At 40.9% G+C, this 21,820-nt stretch overlaps 2 protein-coding genes across 12 annotated transcripts in view; one reads left to right on the top strand and one right to left on the bottom strand.

Moving 5' to 3' along the window:
- Positions 1 to 21,820, bottom strand: part of TRIM9 (tripartite motif containing 9) — a 422,460-nt gene that overhangs the window by 58,885 nt on the left and 341,755 nt on the right. For 6 of the 10 annotated variants that reach the window (XM_085626968.1, XM_085626969.1, XM_085626970.1 and 3 more), the window contains exons 6-7: positions 16,679 to 16,836; positions 11,750 to 11,888 (exon numbers count right to left, since the gene is read on the bottom strand). In XM_085626968.1, coding sequence (XP_085483094.1) covers positions 11,750 to 11,888; positions 16,679 to 16,836 — 297 coding nt within the window. Of the gene's footprint in view, positions 1 to 3,767; positions 3,879 to 11,749; positions 11,889 to 16,678; positions 16,837 to 21,820 lie in introns of all 10 variants that reach the window. The other 4 variants (XM_085626964.1, XM_085626966.1, XM_085626967.1 and 1 more) reach the window with 2 other exon arrangements.
- The window catches only part of LOC146799414 (uncharacterized), a 154,431-nt gene that overhangs the window by 34,032 nt on the left and 98,579 nt on the right, over positions 1 to 21,820 (top strand). The window lies entirely within an intron of this gene.

Raw genomic sequence — 21,820 nt, 5'->3', positions numbered from 1 at the left:
TGAATTGCGGTGAACTCAGCCCCAATAGTGAGGGCTGAGACTCTGGAGGAGTCCGATTCTTCATGGATAAAAACTAGTCAATTTACTCATGGGCTCAGTTTACGAAGACAGCTATAACCTTCTTGTGAGAAGAAATAGTTGTAAGTAATTGATGTTTATGAAAAATCGGTTTATGCCTTTTGTCACGTGCGCTCTTTTTAAAGGGACAATCACTGGCAATCTACGCTGCCATAATTACTGTCTGTTCAGTGTCCTTGAACAGTTGTAGGGAGTTAAGATTTGGAGGCAGGAATGGAACATGCTTTCTGCAACCAGGATGCAGGAAGTATTCCCAATGTGCAACATGGATCAACACCCCAATTTCATAATTTTTATAGGAAAATTGGATGGATTCAACTTGACTGCTGGACAAATTTCTTGTATTTGCTTCGGGCCAGGAAGGAGCTAGGTAGACCGAGTCCACAGAAGCTGCCTGGCCTGGACCAGAGTAAACCTAGTGTCTGAAGAATTTGTGTTGCTGTACGATGCTTGAGGCCTCCACAATAAAAAAAACTCTGACTTTGACCAGCTTTTTGAAAGATGAGGGACTCTGAAAATCACCATTCCAGGCTTCAGTAGCCTATGAAGCTGCAAACTCCTGAACTGAGTCCACTATCCCCCACCCGTTCATAGATTCCAGATGGCTCTCTTAAGTGACACTGAACATTAACTATGGGGCCATTTCTTTATGAACTTTATAACTGATGATTGGAAATCCCACTGCAGTTAAGTAGGCGGAACTTTGGACCATGTGGAATTTTGGTAATTTTTCATCTACTTGGGCTCAACCCCGCTGATTTTTCCCTCTTTGCACCATAAGAAACTGAGAAAGAACATTGACATATGAAAGCACACTGGGTACCTTTGCAAACACTGCCTGGTACCTCTAGTCGTTGTTGCCACAAACCATGCAGAGATTGCACATGTTTACAATTTTCATCGCCTTAACCCCTTGCGTGCGCACAGCGTCTCCCGGCCGTCGTGCATTACGGTGGGCGTGTGCGCACGACGGCCAGGAGACGTCGTGTTCCCGAACGCCGTTTATTTCTCCCGCACAGCGGGAGAAATAAACCCGCACGCAAGGGGTTACATTTACATGGCTCATAGTACCAAACATTATCTGTTTTTTATGGGTTTACGGGTAACAGTTGGGTTCATTTCTTTGCTCCAGAACACCCTAGAGCTTTTAATTTCTGCTATCGATCTTCATGATTTCTCTTCTAAATTGAGCTAATGTTAATAAAGACCTACACTCTCTAAGAGATATAGTCACATCAGACACTGCTTTTTATTGTGTTATTGTTTTGTGCTTTACAATCTCGGTGTTGCACATCTTCACCCCTACTAATAACAGTGCAATTCAGACACTAGATTGGTATCTTCTTCTACCATCAGAGAATAATGCTTTCTGCTCAATTCTTGGAGGAAGAGATTAGAGTTTGAGTGACAGGCAGAATCCACATTTTATGTTGGGCAGTTTTACATAGTGCGAACTGTGTCCACCAACATACTAGTGCTTGACAACAGATATTGACTATGTTAAATGTTATTGTTTTTTTCCGGGAACAGGGAGATTTGTTGGATCGCAGAATGATGAGTGATCTGAGGACAAGATTTGAACCGCGCTCCAGATGGTTGGCATTTGTAGCCACCAAGCCACGTCACCTGCTGTGAAAGCTTTTTTCGTTGTGGGTTTGAGGGTCCTAGAGGACCTACATTTGAGCCAATCATTTGGATTGAGCTTTCTGTGGCTCATCCACCAGATGGTATCTAGATGCCTGCATTTGGATTTGTTTTTAATTAGCTATAAGTGGAGCCATGTAGGTTTGATTTTCCACAGCGCTGAGAGCACCACAGAAGGCTTCTTTGTGCTAAAAGAGATATATTCCACACAAAACAAAACAGAGCTAAGGATCATTGGCGTATACCGAGTCTCCCGTGTCCAAGAGCAAAGTGTTGGAGATATGTTGTCTTTCATTTAGGGGCATATCAGCAAGGGCCGGCGATAATTATCGGTAAGCGCACTTAGCGCTAGGATAATTATCGCCGGCTATTGCTGCTTTCTATCGCGGAGATAGCGTGCTATCAGCAACGCTTATCTCCAAAGCGATAGAAATGCAAGCGTTAGCTGGAAAACAGTGTGATTATCGCTGGAAATCCAGTGATAATCGCACTGTGACCGGCGATACCTTGCTGATGGGGCAGGGTGGTCTTAGCCATGTAATCCACCTCCCATTGGATTACATGGCTAAGTCAGAACTAAAGCAGGCGTAAGGAAAGTAGCGATAACCATGGGTAGCGCTACTTTTCTTATCGCTATGCTTGTTAGCGATTCCCTTGATAATTGTAGAAATGTTGGTTAGCGACATTTCTCCAGTTATTTCGAGAAAGAACGCCCACTTTGCATCTCATTAGAGATGCAAAGCTGGGCGTTCAGTAAACAGGCGCTAAGGCAAGGATTCACGCGATAGCGTGACCTTGCTGATATAGCGATTTGTCGCCGCTTTTCGGCCGAAAACGGCCGCAAAAGTGGCGATAATTTTTTATCGCCGCCTTGTAGATATGCCCCCCAAGTCTAAACAGAGGGTTGAATGATGCTGATGGAGATTACAGACAATACAGCTCCCTATTAATTTCTGCAGTTTTGTATAGCGCGTGTTAGGCCTAAGGGAATTGGAGTGTGTTCCATGTGCACCAGATCACATTATACAAGGTTAGATTACATTTTTTATTTTTTACGGCACAAGATATTACGTGATTTTCCCAGAATTACATGACGTTGAGGTTGACACCAGGAAGAACCTATTTCCCCGGCAGCTCTGGCTGTCAGGCTATTTATTCTCCTGCTCGTAACGAAAATACCTGGTTCAGATTAAAAGACAACTCAACTACAAAAAGTTTGTGAAATCAGGTGCACAGGGCCACAATTCAGTAAAGGTGTGCAGAAATTGTATACTTCATGCTGTCAAATTTCACTGCTCGCTTTACAAGCTTCTTCCACAGGTAACCACAGACTCTTGTTCTAGACTCAGTGAATCAATATTAGCGCTATGAGTGCAACGATTCTATGTAGAAGACTTAAATAGCACTGGGAACACAGTGTATGTGAATCAAGTATTGTTTGGGAGAAGCAGAAATATATTTAAAAGAGAAGCCCAGGACATAACACCCCAAAGTGGCATCCAAATAACATAGACCGTGCCTTCCAACTTTGGTGCATGCAAGGTGAATTCACTGAGATAAAGGACATTTAAAACTGAGGGGAAGTGTAGAACCCTGAGAATATGACTATATCTTTAGCAGGCTAGGGCTTCACAATACACATGCACCTATTGTGAATAAACTAAACATGTTATGCATATTTCTAGAAAAACAATTGTGAGCCGTCCCAAGAAGGTACCTTACCAAAAGTCTATGACTCATGCAAGTAAAGGTGGTGTGTAAGTTGTATGGTGCTGCATTAAACCCTTGTGATATCCTTGTAAAATGTACCCCTGTCTGAGGCAGAGATTACATTATCCTACGTTCACATTATTAAAATGACCTATCCAGATAGCAGTAGTGTGTGGATGGTAGACAGTATATTTATTATATATTCAAGATGGATGCCAAGGCATTACACGTATGTTGACAACAGTGATAAGACTGACATAGACTAGGTAAATGGCCAGCAAAATGCACTTTTCTAAAAAAATTAAAAAAGGTTAAGTTGGTGGTAGTTGTCATACCTGCTGAGATACAAGAGTTCCTGGGGCTGCGGGGTACGAATTCATGGTCAGCGGACAAGCTCTCGGATTGCAAGCGAGCTGCGAGGGAAGCTGAGAATCGAGAATATGTACCTAGTGTGAGCAAAGAAAGCTGTGAACACGTGTGCATCTGAGAGGTCCCAGATGCCCTTGTGTTGCTTATGGCCAAATGCTTACTTTGCAAAGGACCATATTGATAACATCGAAAGTGCAAACTGATATAAGAAGTTAAACCTCAAGTTGTGTTTGAAATAAAAGTATAAAGTTAATAAAAAGAAAAGAAGAATTGCAAAAAGAAAATATCAAGTAGACTTAATCAGACATGGCAACCACAATACCTTTAGAAAATAAAGAATTCCACATATCTTAATTGTATGATCCTCATTTAAATATCCCATGAATACACCTGACATCGACCTATTTGATTTAGCTCTTGAATTAGATTGTCATGATTCCCTTAGACATGGACTGTAGACAGTGACAAGCAGCTATTAAAGACAGTAAGTAAAACCACTCTAACGTGTCCACAGGTTGAATGAAGCAAAACCCACATTGCAAACTCTCAGCTTACTACGGAAGAACTGTGCACATATTGCAACAGATGCCATACAAAATACACCACAAAGCAACGGAAGTACATCAACTCTAACTAGAGTCCACAGGATCATAAAAGCAACAAACCCGGAAGTAAACTCCCAGCTTAACGACTGATGAACACAGCAGACAGCATACAATATGCACCATACCACAACAGAGGTACAGCTTCCAAGCCCTTTACTTTACTATGTCTCAGAACTGAGACCTAATGCAGTGACAAACCGGGAGCGGTGGTGGAAATGTCTGACATAAAAGAATAAGTAGTTAAGTGCATCAAATAAAGTGACACAAAATACATCAGTAAGCCCAGCCCACACAGGAAGTAATACTGACACGACCGTTGTCCCGGAAGTATAGCAAATGTGTTATGTTTGGAAGCAAAAGTACATATAACAGGCACTGACTGTTTTAAGACACAAGTGAACACCATACGCGAGAAGGGGGAGCTTACAGAACAGTAAACTAGAATGTAGGTTTGTTCCTTTTTTGTTTTTCTATTAGCATCTGTATGTCAAACAATCATCTTTGTACTTTGTGATTAGTTGACCCACCGAACAGTAAAATCCAGTATAGGTGTCGGTACTGCTCATAATCAAAATAAAATGCACATTGTAAATGCATATGATCTGACCCTCAAGTTTACAGATCTGCTGAATAGTAAAATCCTAGACTGGTTTTCGGAACTATCCAGGATAGATATGCACTAGGTGAATTTACAAACAATGTTTTTCAGTGGATGTTAGTCGTATATGTTGTATCTTGTTTTGTCATTCCGAAACAAAGGCTGCTTTTACCCTATTGTGTGAGAAGCAAAGAACTGTTATGGTCAACCTTTTATTTACAGTCTTGAGGGAGTTATTGCTAAGATCATGAACATTTTTGTGTGTGATTTATTCATTTGAGGTAAAGATACAAACACTAGATACCTACTGTTATATGGTTAATTTGTTTCAATGCTACATGCCTGGCTCGCAGCTCAAGCAATAAACTGACTGCCAGCTTCTGGGTTTGGAGAAAGTTGTCTTCAGCTGATGATTGTCAAATAAAAAAGACTAGACACTAAAAGCCTGATTCTGAAAGAAATGAGTAAATCTGTCTCTGGAGTTTTATGAAGTTGTAGGGTTGAATATTTACTATTTTTTATGTTTACAAACGTTTCAAGTTATGCTTGGCCAATTGGCAACCAGGACAATGATGAGGCAAGGTGAACGCCAAGTAGTTCCTAATGTACAACAGTACATGCGAGAATACATTCATGTTGCCATTTTTTAATTTTTGTATTTTCGTTTTTCACCGGGGAATTGCTTCCCCGTGGAAAATCTCTTTTCCCTTCTCTCACACCAATTTTGGGGTATTTCCTTTCCCTTCCTACCATAGAAAGGCATTTATTCCTACCCCTGTCATGAATAAATTCTCAAACTTTTTCATGGATAGACGATGCCTTTCTTTGTCGGTGTTCCTTACTTCATAGAGCATGTCCATTCTGACTCCTCCCCTGGTTATAGATTTTCTCACCAAAAATCTTTACGAGTTAATTAATTTAGGGTAGCGAGGCCAACTTCTTTTAACTAGATAATGGGGTTTGCACTACTAAATAGGGCTATGTGCACATGTAAGTTTGATACATGCAAGTACATATTTCGGATACTTGAGCTCTTTGTTGCTATGGACAAGCAGCAAGCCTAAATAAAAGCAATGTCTTGCATGTCTTGCTCGCTTCAGTCAAGCGCTGACAAGTCTAACAATATCTAATACGAAAACTGTAACTTCGCATATGTTCACACAGACTTGTTCATTGATGACTGGCTGATCTGTGACATGGCAGAGCAGTAAATGCCATATTTGAAATTGTGAAGTAACAATAGATACCAATTTATCCAATTGTGCAGATTTCTTGCTGTTGCTTTTCAATTTCAAACCAACTTTGCAAAAAGTGAGCAATTCTCCTTTTGAGCCAGATGCATGATTTTTCTGGTGCCGTACTTCATGGACAGTGCTTAGTGGTTTTCAGTTTTTCCCCTTAGCGGTGCTTGTCAGGATAGATGCAGTCTCCCTTTGTAGAACCTTCCAGCCCCTACAAATGCACTGCTTGCACGATCTCTCGGTATCAGTTTGTTAATGATCTTCTCCCAGAGAGTGAATAAGATCAGAAGAGCGATTGAATCAGAAAGTATCCCCTGCCCCAGGATCCTCCTTGTGTGTCTGCCAATGTTGTTGCCTGCACTAGAAGATTTTTACCTCAATCCTAACAAGATGGTTAGGACACCTTGTCGCCTCTCTGAGTTGCCTACTTGCCCCTGCCAAGCCCATCTTATAGAAGCAGTGGTTCTGCCATCTCCGAGCCTCTTGCAGTTCTATCCAACTCTTCTCTGGCATCTGGCATTGTTCCACAAACAGGTACTGCCTCTCCTCTTCTGAAGAACGCCCCCTCGACCCACAGCATGCGAACATTCCTTTAAAAAGCATAATGGCTAAACTTCAGATTTGCAATAAGGAAAATAGTCTATTGGACCTTTGCCAGACACACTTCAGACCAGGAGGAACAACTGTATAAGTGGATCTTTCAGCTTTGATGGTCTTTGCCAGCGAAGTGGAGGCCCTGATTTTCTTGATCTGTCATCAGCTTCCTACACAGTCGACCATCTCCTTAGTAATTGGCATCATACATTGGCATTAGTGGCTTGGCATCAGATTGGATCTCCTGCCTTCTGGCTCATCGTACTCAGGTCACTGCATTGACCCACTTTTCTTCCCATCTGCAGGAGTTGCAAAGGGAGGTACCAGAGGTGACTATTCTATTGTTTAATATTTGTTTGCCAGCCCTAGTCTGTCTTCTGCTTACTCTTGGAGTGTAACTTTACAGATACACAAACTATAGCCAGCTGATGTTTGGTCTTTCCTGGAAGAGAAGGGATTGGCTATGCCCTTCACCAGCAAAGCGACTTACTCTACAACCTCATTGGAAGTACTCAGATGTGAATGTCAGTCAACTTTCACAAGTCACATCCATTCAGTACCGAAGTTAGGTTGACCGACCAGCTCTCCCTGCTATGATCTTCAGTTAATTGGCCTTCCACTATCGACCCTTATGCCACGGCAGTCAAATTAGTGCACAATCTGGCTATTCACTTGGACCACTGACTTTCCAATCGTCCCCAGGTGGCAGCATTTACAGATTCCGGCTTCTTTCATTTTAGGATGCTTTGCTGAATTCTGCTGCATTCTGGCGTTTGTGGACGGCACTTTCCACTGGACTGTGGTAATGTCTTCATCAATTGGATTTGGAATAGTATCTGTCTGGAGGCACCATCTTTAGCCATCTCCAGCGCTTGTAAAATGCAGCAGATAACTCTCTGGCCAAAAGAAGTGGCACCATTTTTCTTCCAGGTTGAACTCCCTCCACTGGCAGTCTGTCCAGAGGCAAGTGCAGTTTAAAGCTCTCACTACTGTGTATGAGCAACCTATCCTTCCCGCCCTAGCTTTTTGCCTGCACCTTATCTTGGCAAAGAACTGTCTGCTTATTCAGGTCTGCCTATTGCCCCCATCTGATTATGCCCATGACTGCAGAGTGTAAGTGCATGATAGTCTTTTCCTGGTGGCTGAAAGGCTCTGTAACACTTTTCCCCCTCTGCCGTCACTCAAAAATCCCTTCAACTCTCGAAATCTTTAAAAACGTGACTATATGCCATATAATCTTTTTATGTCTTTTGATTTGTATGTTGTCTCTCAGTGCCAGGAAGTTGACACAAAAATGCTTATTATATACAAAAAAAACCAAAATAGTTCGGAAATATGGGCTTGAAAAGTGTCTTGTACTAAACGTTCTTTCTAAAACATGCAGTAGTAGAACCTTGATGTTACAAAAACTTCACTCTGCATCTAATCTCTCTATCAAGCCACAGCCTGTTTGCAATATATTGGATCCCCTACAAATATACATAGATACATAACTGCTCGGTTTAGAGTGAAAACAATAAATTAACTTAAATGTTTTAGAATTAGGGTTGTTTGGATTTAGGAACTTAATAAAGGTGAACACTTCTGTTGGAAGCTATATATTTATTTAACGTCCTTATTTTGTCAAGCTAGATTTTGGAGGCAGTGCATTTTACGTCTCTATTTTGACACAACATCATTTCCGTTTAACCCCTGTTACATTACATGATGGAACAAGTACTTTTGGTTTCTAGCTCCTAATGCTGTATTTTTTTTACAAATTCTGTTTTCATACACAATAATTTGGTCCGACCATAACATTTTGTTACCGACCTATCCTACCACTAAATATTGATTGAGGTTCTCTAGGGAAATTAATTTAACTATTAGGAAATGGAGAGTGTGTCATAAAACAGACTTTAAGTAAGAGCGCAGGGAGCATGGATGTCATTAGTCAACTCAACAGTAATGGCACCAGAGCCTCGCACCCGCCGGCCAAAACTAATCAACGCGAGGGTCTGATTTAGAATTTGGCGGATGGGAAACTGCATTACAAATCTGACGCATATCCCGTCCGATTGATTACAAGCACATTATACCCCATGGCACATGTAATTAAGCAGCTGGGATATCCATCACGTTTGTGACTGAATAACCCTTCCTTCAAATTCGAAAACAGGTCCTTAAAATAAGAATAAAACATACCTATTTATCTCAAGTTATCTATGAATTATGACAATAGTACAAAAGAACAGATTTATCAATTATGGAGAATTTGTCTAGGCAGACAGGTTGACATGTGCAATGCACTTCAACTGCAATAATACATAGGGAAAACTGTGAGTGTGAGGTACCTGTACACTAGCAAGGTCACTTCCTCTCTTTGGCACTGAAATATTAATTTTCAGTCCATTTGTTTTTCGAGATGCTGTTGCCTCTTTTCACCTTGTCTCAGATGACCTCTGTGGCTGAGTTGACTAGATTTACAAGCCACGCCAGAGAGATTTAGCTGGCAAGCATGACAAACACCCATCACGACTGTGGAAGATGACTTCCCCAGGGATACATCTGGCTATACAAGATGGCCGACTACCTAGGCAAGAAGCTGATGAAGTGTGGCACTTTAATCCTTGCTCGGGTTTAGTGGCTCTGCCGTGACAGAATCATGTACGTCTCAAAGTAATATCAGACACATTAACGCATCTTTGATACTGCGATATATCCTTTGAGACAAGAAAGCCCATGACATATATTTACGCGCACAGCAATAAAAGTATAATCAACAATGCCAAGACAACAGGGAACGAGACGGTAGATCAGAAGCAACATATAAAAGCAGCAAATGTTGTGTGAATGCACATACTAATGAGATGAAATCTCACAAGGAAACCTTTGCCGAGGCTTGGCTGCATGGTCACACACGCAATTCCTTAAATTTCATCACTTTGTGAATTGTTCCACATCAGCATTAAACAGCATCGAAGTCAACTCAAACGTTGTTAATTGGAATAATTCTAGAGTTGACACATTTCTCAAATTTTCGTGAACATACAGAAGAGAGCATGCAACAATTCATTGCAATACAGGACATTTCATTGTGCGTAGAAGTCAACATAGACATGTTTGTTGAGGGCGAGGCTTCACTGTGTTTCACATTGGGTTCATCGCATTCGAAAGAACATAGGATGGGCACAGGCCTCAATAGTGAGATGATTTGGTGTGACCTGAATACTGGAGACCCGGGTTCTAAACCCAGCTCTGGCATTTGATCCAGAGCAAAGCATTTAACATATAAGTTCCTTCAGTTATACATTTGGAACTAATTATATATACAGATGCAAATAATTCACTCGATATACTGGAATGCAAGATCTCAATTTGCCTCTTAATTACTCCACCCCAGTAATATATAGCGCTGTTTAGCTATCTACACATATATACACAGATTCCTGATAGTACCAAAAGCTGTGATAACCATTATATGATGGGTAAAATGAAATGACGTTTTTCCATCTATATCTACAAATAGAACCTCGGAGTTTAACGTCACAGCAACACTATGACGTTTGGGCCTAAATTTATGGATTTACAAATCTTGTGTTTTTTATTTGTCCCCATCTTCCATTTCGGTTCATATGTAACCTATTTGTCTAAGTTAATATGCGCACAGCTAACTGACAAAGAGATCTATTTATCAAAGCCATGTTTTCTAGTTCTTTCTTACTAAACACTTAAGAAAACAAGGCTGCAGTTCCCTGAAAAAGTGATATACAACTGCTAGGAATGGATCATCATCCTATCTCGGCTTGGAAGAATCAGAACAGTTGAGCACCAAAGTCAAGACAAATTGGCATCATGTAATAGACGTGTTATGTCCTGAACAATTGCTTTATTCGGTTCTTTGATGCCCAACACAACATTATGGCATTGCATTTTTTTTAACTTCCTCCATTTTTCAGATTTTGCCACAACAAATAGAAATAGTAAATAAAGCTGGGTCCTTCGCAGTCACCCAGCAATGATTAAACTCGGAAAGACTTTTGAAAAACACAGTGACATATAAGCCAGTGTTTTAATAAAAACAAAACCCTCAGTGTGAGTTGCGGCTTCTCCTGCGTTTGCTAAAAAATTATAGATGTCTAAAGAAGTAATATGTATGTTAAACACTTAATTCTTCATGTTGTCTTTTTTTTTTACAGGGCTTTCTCCCCAATATATTTTGAAAGGTTTGACCTGTCGAATCTATCAGGGGAAAAATTGCACCGGTGTGATAATTATGACATAACTCATAATTCCGGTCACTGTGCTAACAAGCGTTTGTACACGCATCGGAAATCAACACTCAACTTGTAATTTTTTAACAGAGTTTTAGCCATGCGCAATGATAACATTGTACTTGATTTTACCTCAACTAGAAAAGCTATGACATATCCTACCTAAAAGCTCTTAAAAAATGAGACATATCAATTGTTTGAATTGTGTGGCTATATGTTGCACAACCATTATTCTTCAATACTTCATGAATTTGGGCCATTTAATTGGTCATAAAGGAAATGGAAGGGCGTAAATACAAATTAAAAAATGAATGAATGGGGCAACATATGGACAATTTTGTTGTGCGTCATTCTAGGTGTTACTGTTGCTTTGCATTTTTTGTTGAGCGTCCTACAGAAGTAGGTCTTTCAAGGAGTGTTATGCCCAGAATGTGTAGATGTGGCTATGTGTGGGGTTAGTATACTGTACTGGGAAGTAATCTGACTTCTTTGTAGATGATACATTTTCACTTGTGCTACTGCTGATCAAGGTTTTTGTATACCACCTTAGTGGTTTTGATCACCAGGGTAGGTTACAAGGTCACAATATTTTTTTTAACATAGAAGAGTAAGTGATAGATCATTCTGTATTAGATCAAATGTTCTGAAACTTCTTACCCTCAGAGGTCTGAAGAACAAGGATCTTGCTGTACTGGCTGACTCCGGATTTGTTGAAACCCTTGACCCGAGCGCTGTACGTGCTGTTGAAGTGAAGGCCGTCGACTGTGCACATGGTCTCCTTTCCAACAAACACCTCCTAGAAGAACAAAATGGCAGATTTCAGAGTCGGGCACTGCATTATTTATAAAGCGGAATGCTTTCCACTGCCAATGTGACAACTGTCTTTGGGCTCTGTAAGAAGGGGTGGCTGGCTATAGGGCCGTCAACATTGATATTTTGCTTGCCGGAAGCTCAAAAAGTGTCACACCGATCAAAAGCAAATTGTGTCCAAACTTTCTCCTGCCAAAGTACTAACACAATTTTATTTTATTTTGGAGTTAATTGTTTGTCTTTTTGCGATACTCCGGCGTGAACCCCGTCTACCCATGCGTGTAAGGTTATCAGTAGCAAGCCCCTTTGGTCCAATTCAAATAAATGTATTTATACTAGCATATGATGCTTTTACATAACTAAATGCTAGCAAGAGACATTAGGACTGGCCATTGGGTCAGTCTGCGGGGGACCACTCACTATATTTGGCTGCTTTGCCTGTACCCATAGTCCATCCGCTGCTCTGGCTGATGCACATTTGGTAAAGCAGAATACCAGGTTTTGACCATTTTTTCCCGGTTGGCACTCTATTTTGCTTTTTACAAAGGTGCATGGGACATCCATGCTTTGGATGGTGGACCCACGTAGTGTCAGTATGCTTTGGGAGTGCCTCCTTAAACAGACAGACCTCTGAGTGTCACTAAATGAAGCATGACAACCAGGGGTTTGACAGATCTCTCAATATTTAGTCTTGCATTCAGGCTGTCATCGCTCCATGGAAATACACAGTGAAGTTTAGGGGACCCCCATGAACCTTTTAACCATCTCTGAAACAATAATAGATCTACATTGCATTTGCTGGGCATAATAAACATGGCAGAGGTGGCTAAATAAATACTAGTGTGGGAGTTGTAGGGTAAAATGCTCTGACTAAGCTTTAACAAGCACTGCATACTTTAGTTAACAGGAAGGCATAACAATATCAATTCAGATAATTGGCTGAGATGTGCTATAATCGAAGATGATGCATGGGTTTTTACCAGCCTATGCAAAGTGACATTTCGCCAACCCGCTGTCGTCGTAATAAGGCTTGTAGGGAAAATGCCGCTTAAGACAGGCATTCAGTATTGTCCTGCCATAAACCAGAAATGATTTTAATTGACTTACCCTTTGCTTGATTTGTTAATACACAGGGTTTTTAAAAACATTTTCTCTATTTTTGCAATCGAGCTTCAACCTTTTTGGCAGTATTTTAGCGTACAAGACCTAGACTTAACAGCTTTCGTCAGTTAAAAATTATGTGAGATCACATAATATCAACTTGGGTCACATTTACGGTAGAGACATGCAGCGTGTTAGGGTTTCCTTACATATTTTCTCCTAGCACATAAGGGAATTCAGAGCTCTGTAGCTATTTTGGTTTACATCTTTGTCTCGTTCCTAGTCTCGCGGGATTTGCATTGGCAGCGAAGGGAGCTCCACATTGTTTTGAAACGTCTGTGTACGGTTGATAAAACATCACTGTCTGAACATTGTCTCTTGGGAAACGTACATGTGCTGCACCAGAAATAGCTGTACTTGTGCATACCGCCACAAAGTGGAAGGAAGAGGCACGTTGTAGCCCTAATGACACTAAAGTCCTTCAGTAGGGACGACCAGTCTAGTTTAACTGTGACCCTCAATGGGCCTTGTAGCTTTTACAAATACATTTGTGTACCTCCTCAGATCAGTATACACTTTTCTTCTTTACTTTATTTGTAACTCTTTTTTGGAAATATCTATATTTCTCTGATATCATTGTATGATGTTATTGATGCTCTATTATTTTTAGTAAACAGTTCCTAAACAGCAAACTCAACTATAAACAATATATGTAACCATTCTCCTATTCTACCTCTGTTTTAAAAGACTGTATCACTCTGGAAGCAATGCACATTTTTATTTGTCTAAAGTAAAGTCTCCCCAAAAACACAACAGGGCCTAAATCAAAATCTCTCTACCGAAGGCGAATAGTGCTGGGATCTGGGAACCAGAGGACATCTGCAACAATACTCTGGGTAAACTTTCAAAGTATCCCACTTTGTTTTGTGAGGTAAAAAACGTCAATGAATAGATCAATATATACATTCTGGAACATATGTCAGACAAAAAAAATACCACCTGCACATCTATATCCAAGCATACATAGTTTGGACACTGTAGTTATGTTTGAAACAAATAGTCCTTGGAAATCTTTTCATTTTGATTGCTAATACTTGTGGTCCCATTTGTCAAATCCGCACAGAATGTGCAAAAAATAATACATGCAGGATTCTTGTAACTTGAGTTCACATTAGGCGATTGGGAGGGTAAATCTAGAGAAGGAAGGCTAAATGTTTGATTAATAGTTCTTTTGCAATAAATATTTGGCAAGTGATACATCAAAAACCACGAGGCAGAATGAACCCAAACCTGGAGAAGAATGGACTACTTGGTTAAAGATAGAATACTATTATTTTTGTTAGTGTCTAACTTTCCAGCGTTTTTTGGGGGGAAAAAAGCCCAAAATATGAGGTGTCAAAATGTATTGCTATTTGACAGGTTGGTGTGAGAACTGGTTCACAAAGCAACATTTTAATCTTTCGCGACCATCTGATTTGCTGTCAGGAGCTGAACATTTTTGTTGCAATTTCCATAATGCAGGTTGGATTAGTCTTCTGGGCCCCCTAAGCGCATTGTCAAAATAATAATCTACGCCATTGGTGGCAAGTCGAAACAGGGCGAAACAGGGCAAATTCTAGATGGGTGTAAAATTTCATTTTTCCACAGGCAGCAAACCTATGTTGCTTTGTTAAATTACTGGGTTTCAATAATTGACTCAGTTTGTAGTCTGCAAACTAAGATTCTAATGTTTGTTTATGAATGCTGTCTCCTGTTCTAGTGTACTGTGGAGATGGTCCCAGGCCATGCCCAACACATACTGTGGGCAATGATAAAAGTATATCATTATAAAAGCCAATGCATCTCCTGCAAAAGAAAACACTAGAAATTGGATTTGATGGTTCTCTGCTAAGATCACATAAATAAAAATATAAAACTGATAAATACAAATACCCTGAAAAATTTATGTCAATGACTGTTATGGTCACTGAAATTGATCAATTATGGCTAGCTGGTTACCAAAAAGGCCAGTTGTGCTGCTGACGGCCTCTGAAGTGTCATTTCTGATCAAGATGATCAGAAATGACATCAACAATGGCATCACTGATGTTCCACACAATCCCACTTTCCAATATACATTTTACTTTCTAAGCATAAGTAGCTTGGCATTCAGTACACTTGAGCCATATTCAAAGACGCCTGTTCTGCACTAGCCTGCGGTTGTCAGACTGCTGTTCATTTAGACTAATCTCAGAAATTACTTAGTCATTTTAAGATATTTTGCTCTATAGACAACTGATCAACTGAGGAAGGGAACAAAGTGGATGTGGTGCAAATATAAAAAATCCAAGGAAAGCATAAGTCATAACGTCAAGAAATTGCCCGGGGAGATCAGTTCAAGAAGGAGGGTTACTGAAAATGCTAAAAAAAAGCATGAGTTGAAGCAGAGTATGGCTTGAGCTTTCAAAAACAAAGAGGAGCACAGATAGGGGTGAGCACGCACATGCAGTACAGCTTTTGTGGAACAGCAAAGAGGGCAGATAGACCATAAGGTGTGAAAGACTTGGTTGCTTACTCATGGTGCTCAGAAATTTAACCTCATCTCACTGGCAAGCCCAAGAGACAGATATGTCTCTTGGTATTGGTATCTAATGCATCAAAGAAGTGACCTTGCAACCTGAGCTCTGTTGTTCCTACTGTGTGCAGTGTGCAAGTCATAAAAGGACATGGAGGATTTTATTGCTATCAACCTGCACCTTCAAAGTACTTCTCAAATCAATACATAGGTAGTTCTTTGTTTGGTTATTAAACACAATTCAAAGCAAAAATATTTCCAGTCACAAATCGTATAATTAAAACTTTTGTCAAAATGTATGCCACTTTTATAAAATCAAAATGCTTCTTGTAATCAATTTCCAAATCCGCTTCTTCTAAACTTGTGTGTACACTTATGCCAACATGTGCTTCGCGATCAACAACTGCTGTACATCAGGGCAGAAAATACAATTCATAGCAATCACTTCAAGTATTCACAATTTATTTATAATGATTCTTATATAGACAAAAAGACGTGATTGCATTCATTTCTGTAAGATAAACTAATCGTCCTACAAAGTGGCTTAATGAGGGTATGAAAGCCCTCTCATGGATATGACAGCCCTCCTTGGTCGATATGTCAGAAAAAGTGTGACAACACCTACTCCTTAAACAGAGGTCACTCTCCCCGAATACCAACCAATGTCATTCGTTCTCAATCTATCAAAAACATGGGGATTTTTTTTTTTTTTTTTTAAATAGGTCACTTTCGTTCATCATTGAGAAAACTTCCCTATTCAGAACATTATCTATGACTCAATCGATCGATTTAGTTTGGAATTGTAGAAACTTCCAGCAATAGAAAATGCACATCAGTTAGCGATATTCCATTCATTTGGTGAAGTAAGAGGTAAAACCTGCACAACCAGGAAGTACTTTGACAACCAGGAAGTAACACTGACAACCAGGAAGTACATTGACAGCCAGGAAGTAACACTGACAACCAGGAAGTACATTGACAACCAGGAAGTAACACTGACAACCAGGAAGTAACACTGACAACCAGGAAGTATACTGACATCTGCATGGAATAAAGAATGGCAACTAGAGGTCTTGCCTTGTTTCAGTGTGGGAACAGAGAAGCCCGTATTGTGTACCTACCCTGAACTGACCGCCATTTCCATCATCCAGCTCTAGAATGTATCCTTCCACCTGGACCATCGACAATGGCGGCTGCTTCCACGACAAGGTGGCGCTGTTGTTGTGAGTACAGCATTCTTCCAGCTGCAGGATAGGGGCTGCTGGTACTTGAGAGGGAACTAAGCAACATTTAGTGTAAGCCTAGATGGTATGAACAAATAAGAGCACATAGTTTCACAACAAAAGCCAACAACAGATATCAAGCAGTGTGTCTGGGACATAAGAACGGAAGGCAACATGGTATAACATTATGCTATAATTACTCACACTAGTACATGCTGAACAGTATATAGTGTGATCTAAATTACACCAGGACACAAGCAGCACATCAACTGGCCTAAATAACTACTCCATAGTATTCACAGAGTTAATTTCTTTTCTTTTTTATTATTGATAAATCCCTCTCTCACACACACGCACCCACATGCGCTAAGGATAAGCAGGGGGAACTGTGTGGATGCTAATGACTGGAACCAGTGGGACACTTTGCGCAATGTACTGTGGTCCTTCAAACAGGCCCTGAAAGATTTGAAGTTAACTCTGGGAAAAGGAACAGTTCTATGCAAGGGAGCCTGTCATTTCAGCCAATTTGCCAAGTGGACATAAATATCACAACATCTTATGAAACAGGAGCTTAAACGTCAGTGCGGTCTCACAGGAGTAGCAGTTCACAAATACATTACGGAATGAGTTATATACGTTTTGCTTGTGTTTATGTCATTTGGTAGAACTTTGCGTGCAGTAAATATTTGGTTGTTGATGTTTCTTCAAACATTTGCTGGTTTATTTGTGAATTCATGTTGAATATTAATCTAAGGTAAAAAAGAAATCCATGCATTCCTCTTTCAAACATAAGATATGGAATCATCAATTTTGTTAGAATCTACTATATATTTTTCTGCAGTGAAAACTCAGTTTGCCTAGGCAGGAACACAGTCCATAGGGTGCTTCCTTCATATGAATTCATGCTATGGTATTAAACCAGAACACTCTTCTCCTAATTAGGATCCCCTCACTAAGGAAACATGGATGCAGCCCTACTGGCGAAGAGCTGGGCTACTTACTAGCCATCCACCCTCCGCCTTCAGCTAATCTACAGGTGCAGAATAGGGGACATTTCATCATCTGTGTTGTCCCCAGTAAAGCTAAGCAAACCTGGATAGGTTTATTAGATATAGATTATAGGATAGATTTGTTTAGTTTATCATAAATGTTTTGGTTTATAGCCATAACATGCAAACATGGGGTTACATCTGAACATAAAAAGATACAACTGCTAGCAGCATGCGAGTAAAAGTTCAAAGATAGCAACCAAATACATCTATGTTAAAATCACGGTAAGAACGATAAAACCATGCAAAAAGCCATTATGTAAGTAGTGCATACAACACTTTCTAAAACAATTATATGAATAAAACCAGCCTACCAGACAAGTACTGAGTATCACACTCTGTGTTCTCTTTTCTCAAGATAGGCCAGGCAGTCCATGAATAAGAGGCAACGGTGCAAACAGTATCAATACCACCTGTCCTACAGTACATTGGTAAGGCGTCATGATAACACCTTATTCCAAACTTATTAAACAGAGGGTGAAGCCAAGTCTGCCTTGGGACGGCAGATTTTGTGCAAAACAATTAATATTCTGTCTGTGCCCTCTAAAGTGCATGTTGAATCTTGGGACAGATGTGTCACCCACTTGGAACAGTACATTCTGGTTGAAAGTGCTCCCAGTGGCGGAAGCGGTGGGTGGGGGGAATACAAAAATGAGCACAGACAAAACAAAAAATATACTTAACAGTCACCGCATTGCTCCTCTCCCGATCTTCGACTCCAGGGCTGGGTGGTGCACACTGCACAGGCTCCCAGATGCAAATCCCAGCCCTTCTCTTATGCTGGGAATACTGTTCCCAGCAAAAGTCTGTATCAGGCCAGGATTTATTGTTCACTGCACTGCTCAAAACTATACAGACTTGAAATAAGTCACATAGATGACTAGCTATATTGGTTATTAGCAGCGGCCCGTCCATATGGGCTGAGGGGCCATGCCCCCCCACCATTTTTCCAGCAAAAAGAATATCAGGCAGATCAAAGGTCAGCCCGACAGACACTCTTCTTGTTCAGGTCAGGAAGCCAGGAGCTAGACATACATTAAATGCATAGGCTTCGGGCTGCCTGAGCTGAACTTTGCCAGACTAAGGATTTCACAACTCTGTGAGCATCACTGCCTCAGCCTGGCAAAGGTGCCTTCGAGGCCCTCCCCTAATGACAAGGGGAAGCGTCACATATTGCCTCGGACCTGGGCGCTTCCATTTTAAACCCTGAAGTGCCCAGGGCCGAGTATCAATCAGACACCTCATCACAGAGTGGGGTGGGGCCAGAAGTCTCAGGGCCCCATCCCACTCTGTGACGAGTTAGGGACTGCTGCTGACCTTATGTCAGCCAATGAGAGAAGGCAGAAGCCCCAACCCTTCTAGGACCTCCAAAGCTTTCCTCTCTACAGTGAAGGTTTAAGTTTTATGTTTTTTTTTTGGATGTTTTGTGCGAGCGTACATGCATGTATGAATGTATGTGTATTTGTTACTGAGTGTTGTGAATGGGTGTGTATGTGTGTCTGTGCGTGCATGTGTAAATAGATGGGTGTGAGTGTGTATGTATGCATGAGTAATTACCAGCTGCCACTGTTGGTGGTGGTGCAGGAAAAGTAAGAATATTTTAGTGTAATTGCATGAAAGTGCAGTGGCACCAACATCTCTGCATCACATACATTGCACCGTAGCAATTTCACATTTATGTTTGTGCGGCCTGACAAAACTCTTTCTCTCCCTGCCCCCCCCCCCCCTCCCTCTCCTAGAATACACTTTTATGAGAGTGGGTAGCTCTGAAAAAGATGTCAGAGGCAGCATGATCGGGGCTGCCCAAGGGGAGGAAACAGAGAACACTCAGCAGTAATTTCCTGCAGGCTATGAATGACGCTGCAGATCTCAAGAACGCTTGTTCTTCTCTGCTGGCAAGCACTGCTCCAAGGCACATTTGGGAGATACCTGTGGAAGCCTGGCAAAGGCAATCTTTGCTGAAGGATAAACTGATCCTGAGTACTTCTAATCTGCCTGGAACAAGAAGGCTCTCTTCCAGCACTGGCTTTGTGCAGGGTACATTCTTCCCTTTATTGTTTGATGGGAAGCTGCAGAAGGTGAGGATATTAATAACACCTATGGACTCACCCTAGGCAGAGGATCAAGACGGGATGAACAAAAAGAAAACTGATACAAATATAAACTCTCTCTCTCTCTCTCTCTCTCTCTCACTCCCCACCCTTATTTTGAGCAAGCAGTTTTATATGGGGCTGTAGATGAGCTAGGCGGGCTATTGGTTTTCTTGAAACTCCGTATAAATAAGGGGGGTTTAGCTACCTGAATTTAAATTGTACTTTTGTGCAGCATTTGCTGGCTGCATACGTAATACGTTCACTGGGCGGGAACCACAGCCATCCATCTTGGGATACCAACTTGCTTTGCAGTCTGACGCCAGGTTTTTTCATCGATTTACGGATTCTAACTACTACAAACGGGTTTGATTTCAAATTATTGGGGATATCGTTTGTATCTGGAGGGAAATAAGCTCTAGGTACTGTTTGGCTACCTTGCACGCAGATACACCATTGTGGGGCAACCCAGCACTTCCCAAAATATTTCACGATTTGATAGGCAAGGCAACGGCAGAGTTAGGGGTGACAACTCTAGGACAGTTATATAACCTTATGGATTTAGCTCATTTATAACTCTTTAAACTTCACGCAATCTTCCTCATCATTTTTTCTTCAAATATTTAAAGCTGCAGGACTACTTTTTGCGCGGGTGCAAGGAAACAATAGATCGAGAAGCATCGGATATTCTATATTACTTTTATAGGGCACCTGGAAAAGCTTCAATCAGTACGCATTGCTCGCATTGCACTGGTGATAGTTTACTACTTGCTGCTAAGTGGAGCAGGATGCTTGCCTCAGATTTCAGCAGGAGAGATTCGTAACGCTTTGGAGATTGGCAACCGGTCTACTTTCAAGGTTAGCTTAAAGCTTTAACAGATTAAGACTATCTGTATGCTGTATTATACACCTGAACGAATATCAAAATGGACTACGAGCTGGGGTTCGGACAGGAATCGATGCCCGAAGTGCGACAGCTATGCAGCAGATATTGTACTTCTGGTTGCCCTGCCCTTCAGGAATTTTCGGCCTTAAAGCACACTAGATAAATGGGTGTAGAGGTGTTGTAACCTCATGTGCTTAGACTACCTCACAGGGTATCACTCAGATTAAGTGCGTGAACACTAATCATTATAGAAATATATGGGTATTGGCAACTTAGATTCGTTGCATTTAGGTGTTGGTCTATAAATGTTTGTGATGTGTATGTTCATATATATATGTATATTGGTATGTTCTTTTCTTTGTGTTAATAACTTGAATAATGATTGATATTTTCAAAGATTGGTCCCATGGTAAATGTGTTTTTGAATGACTTTTTGATGTATTGCTATAGGATTTTGGACTACAAATAGAGTAATTAAATGTCCCCTATGATTAAATAAAAGAGAGATATTGATTCCTCCGTGCCAATTTGTTCCTGCATATTACACCTTCCTAAGAGAGGCAGACCTCTGCAGTCTATTGGGGATATGCCAGTTAAAGGGTGTTCTCAAATGCAATGACCCTTGGCAATTAAGGGCAGTATGAACTAGACAGAGAGCTTTAAAGGTCATGCACTTCTTAACAGGCAGCCAGTAAAGGGAGCGAATGGGCTCTTGGTCCGACCTTAGTTTAGGAACAACCTGGACTAGCCGGGCCACCACAATCTGAATAGTCTGCAGTCTATTAAGGGTGGAAATATTAATGTTTAAGTGCAGAGCATTACAGTAGTCAAGGTGCGAGTAAATGAGTGCAATGACTACCGCAACTCTGAGCTCAACAGGAATAAAAGGAATACCTGTTTTAAACGTTCAATAATGTAGAAACATGAGCACACAGACCTATTGGCCTGCCTGTCAAAGGCCTCACTGACTTGATGAGGTAGGGGACCGCAAGAGTCTGGCCAGCACAACTCAGAC

Source organism: Triturus cristatus, chromosome 9, assembly GCF_964204655.1.
Source record: "Triturus cristatus chromosome 9, aTriCri1.1, whole genome shotgun sequence".
Classification (NCBI taxonomy): Eukaryota; Metazoa; Chordata; class Amphibia; order Caudata; family Salamandridae; genus Triturus; species Triturus cristatus.
The sequence above is the reverse complement of the archived record's forward strand: the minus strand, read 5'-3'. Positions and strand labels throughout refer to the sequence as shown.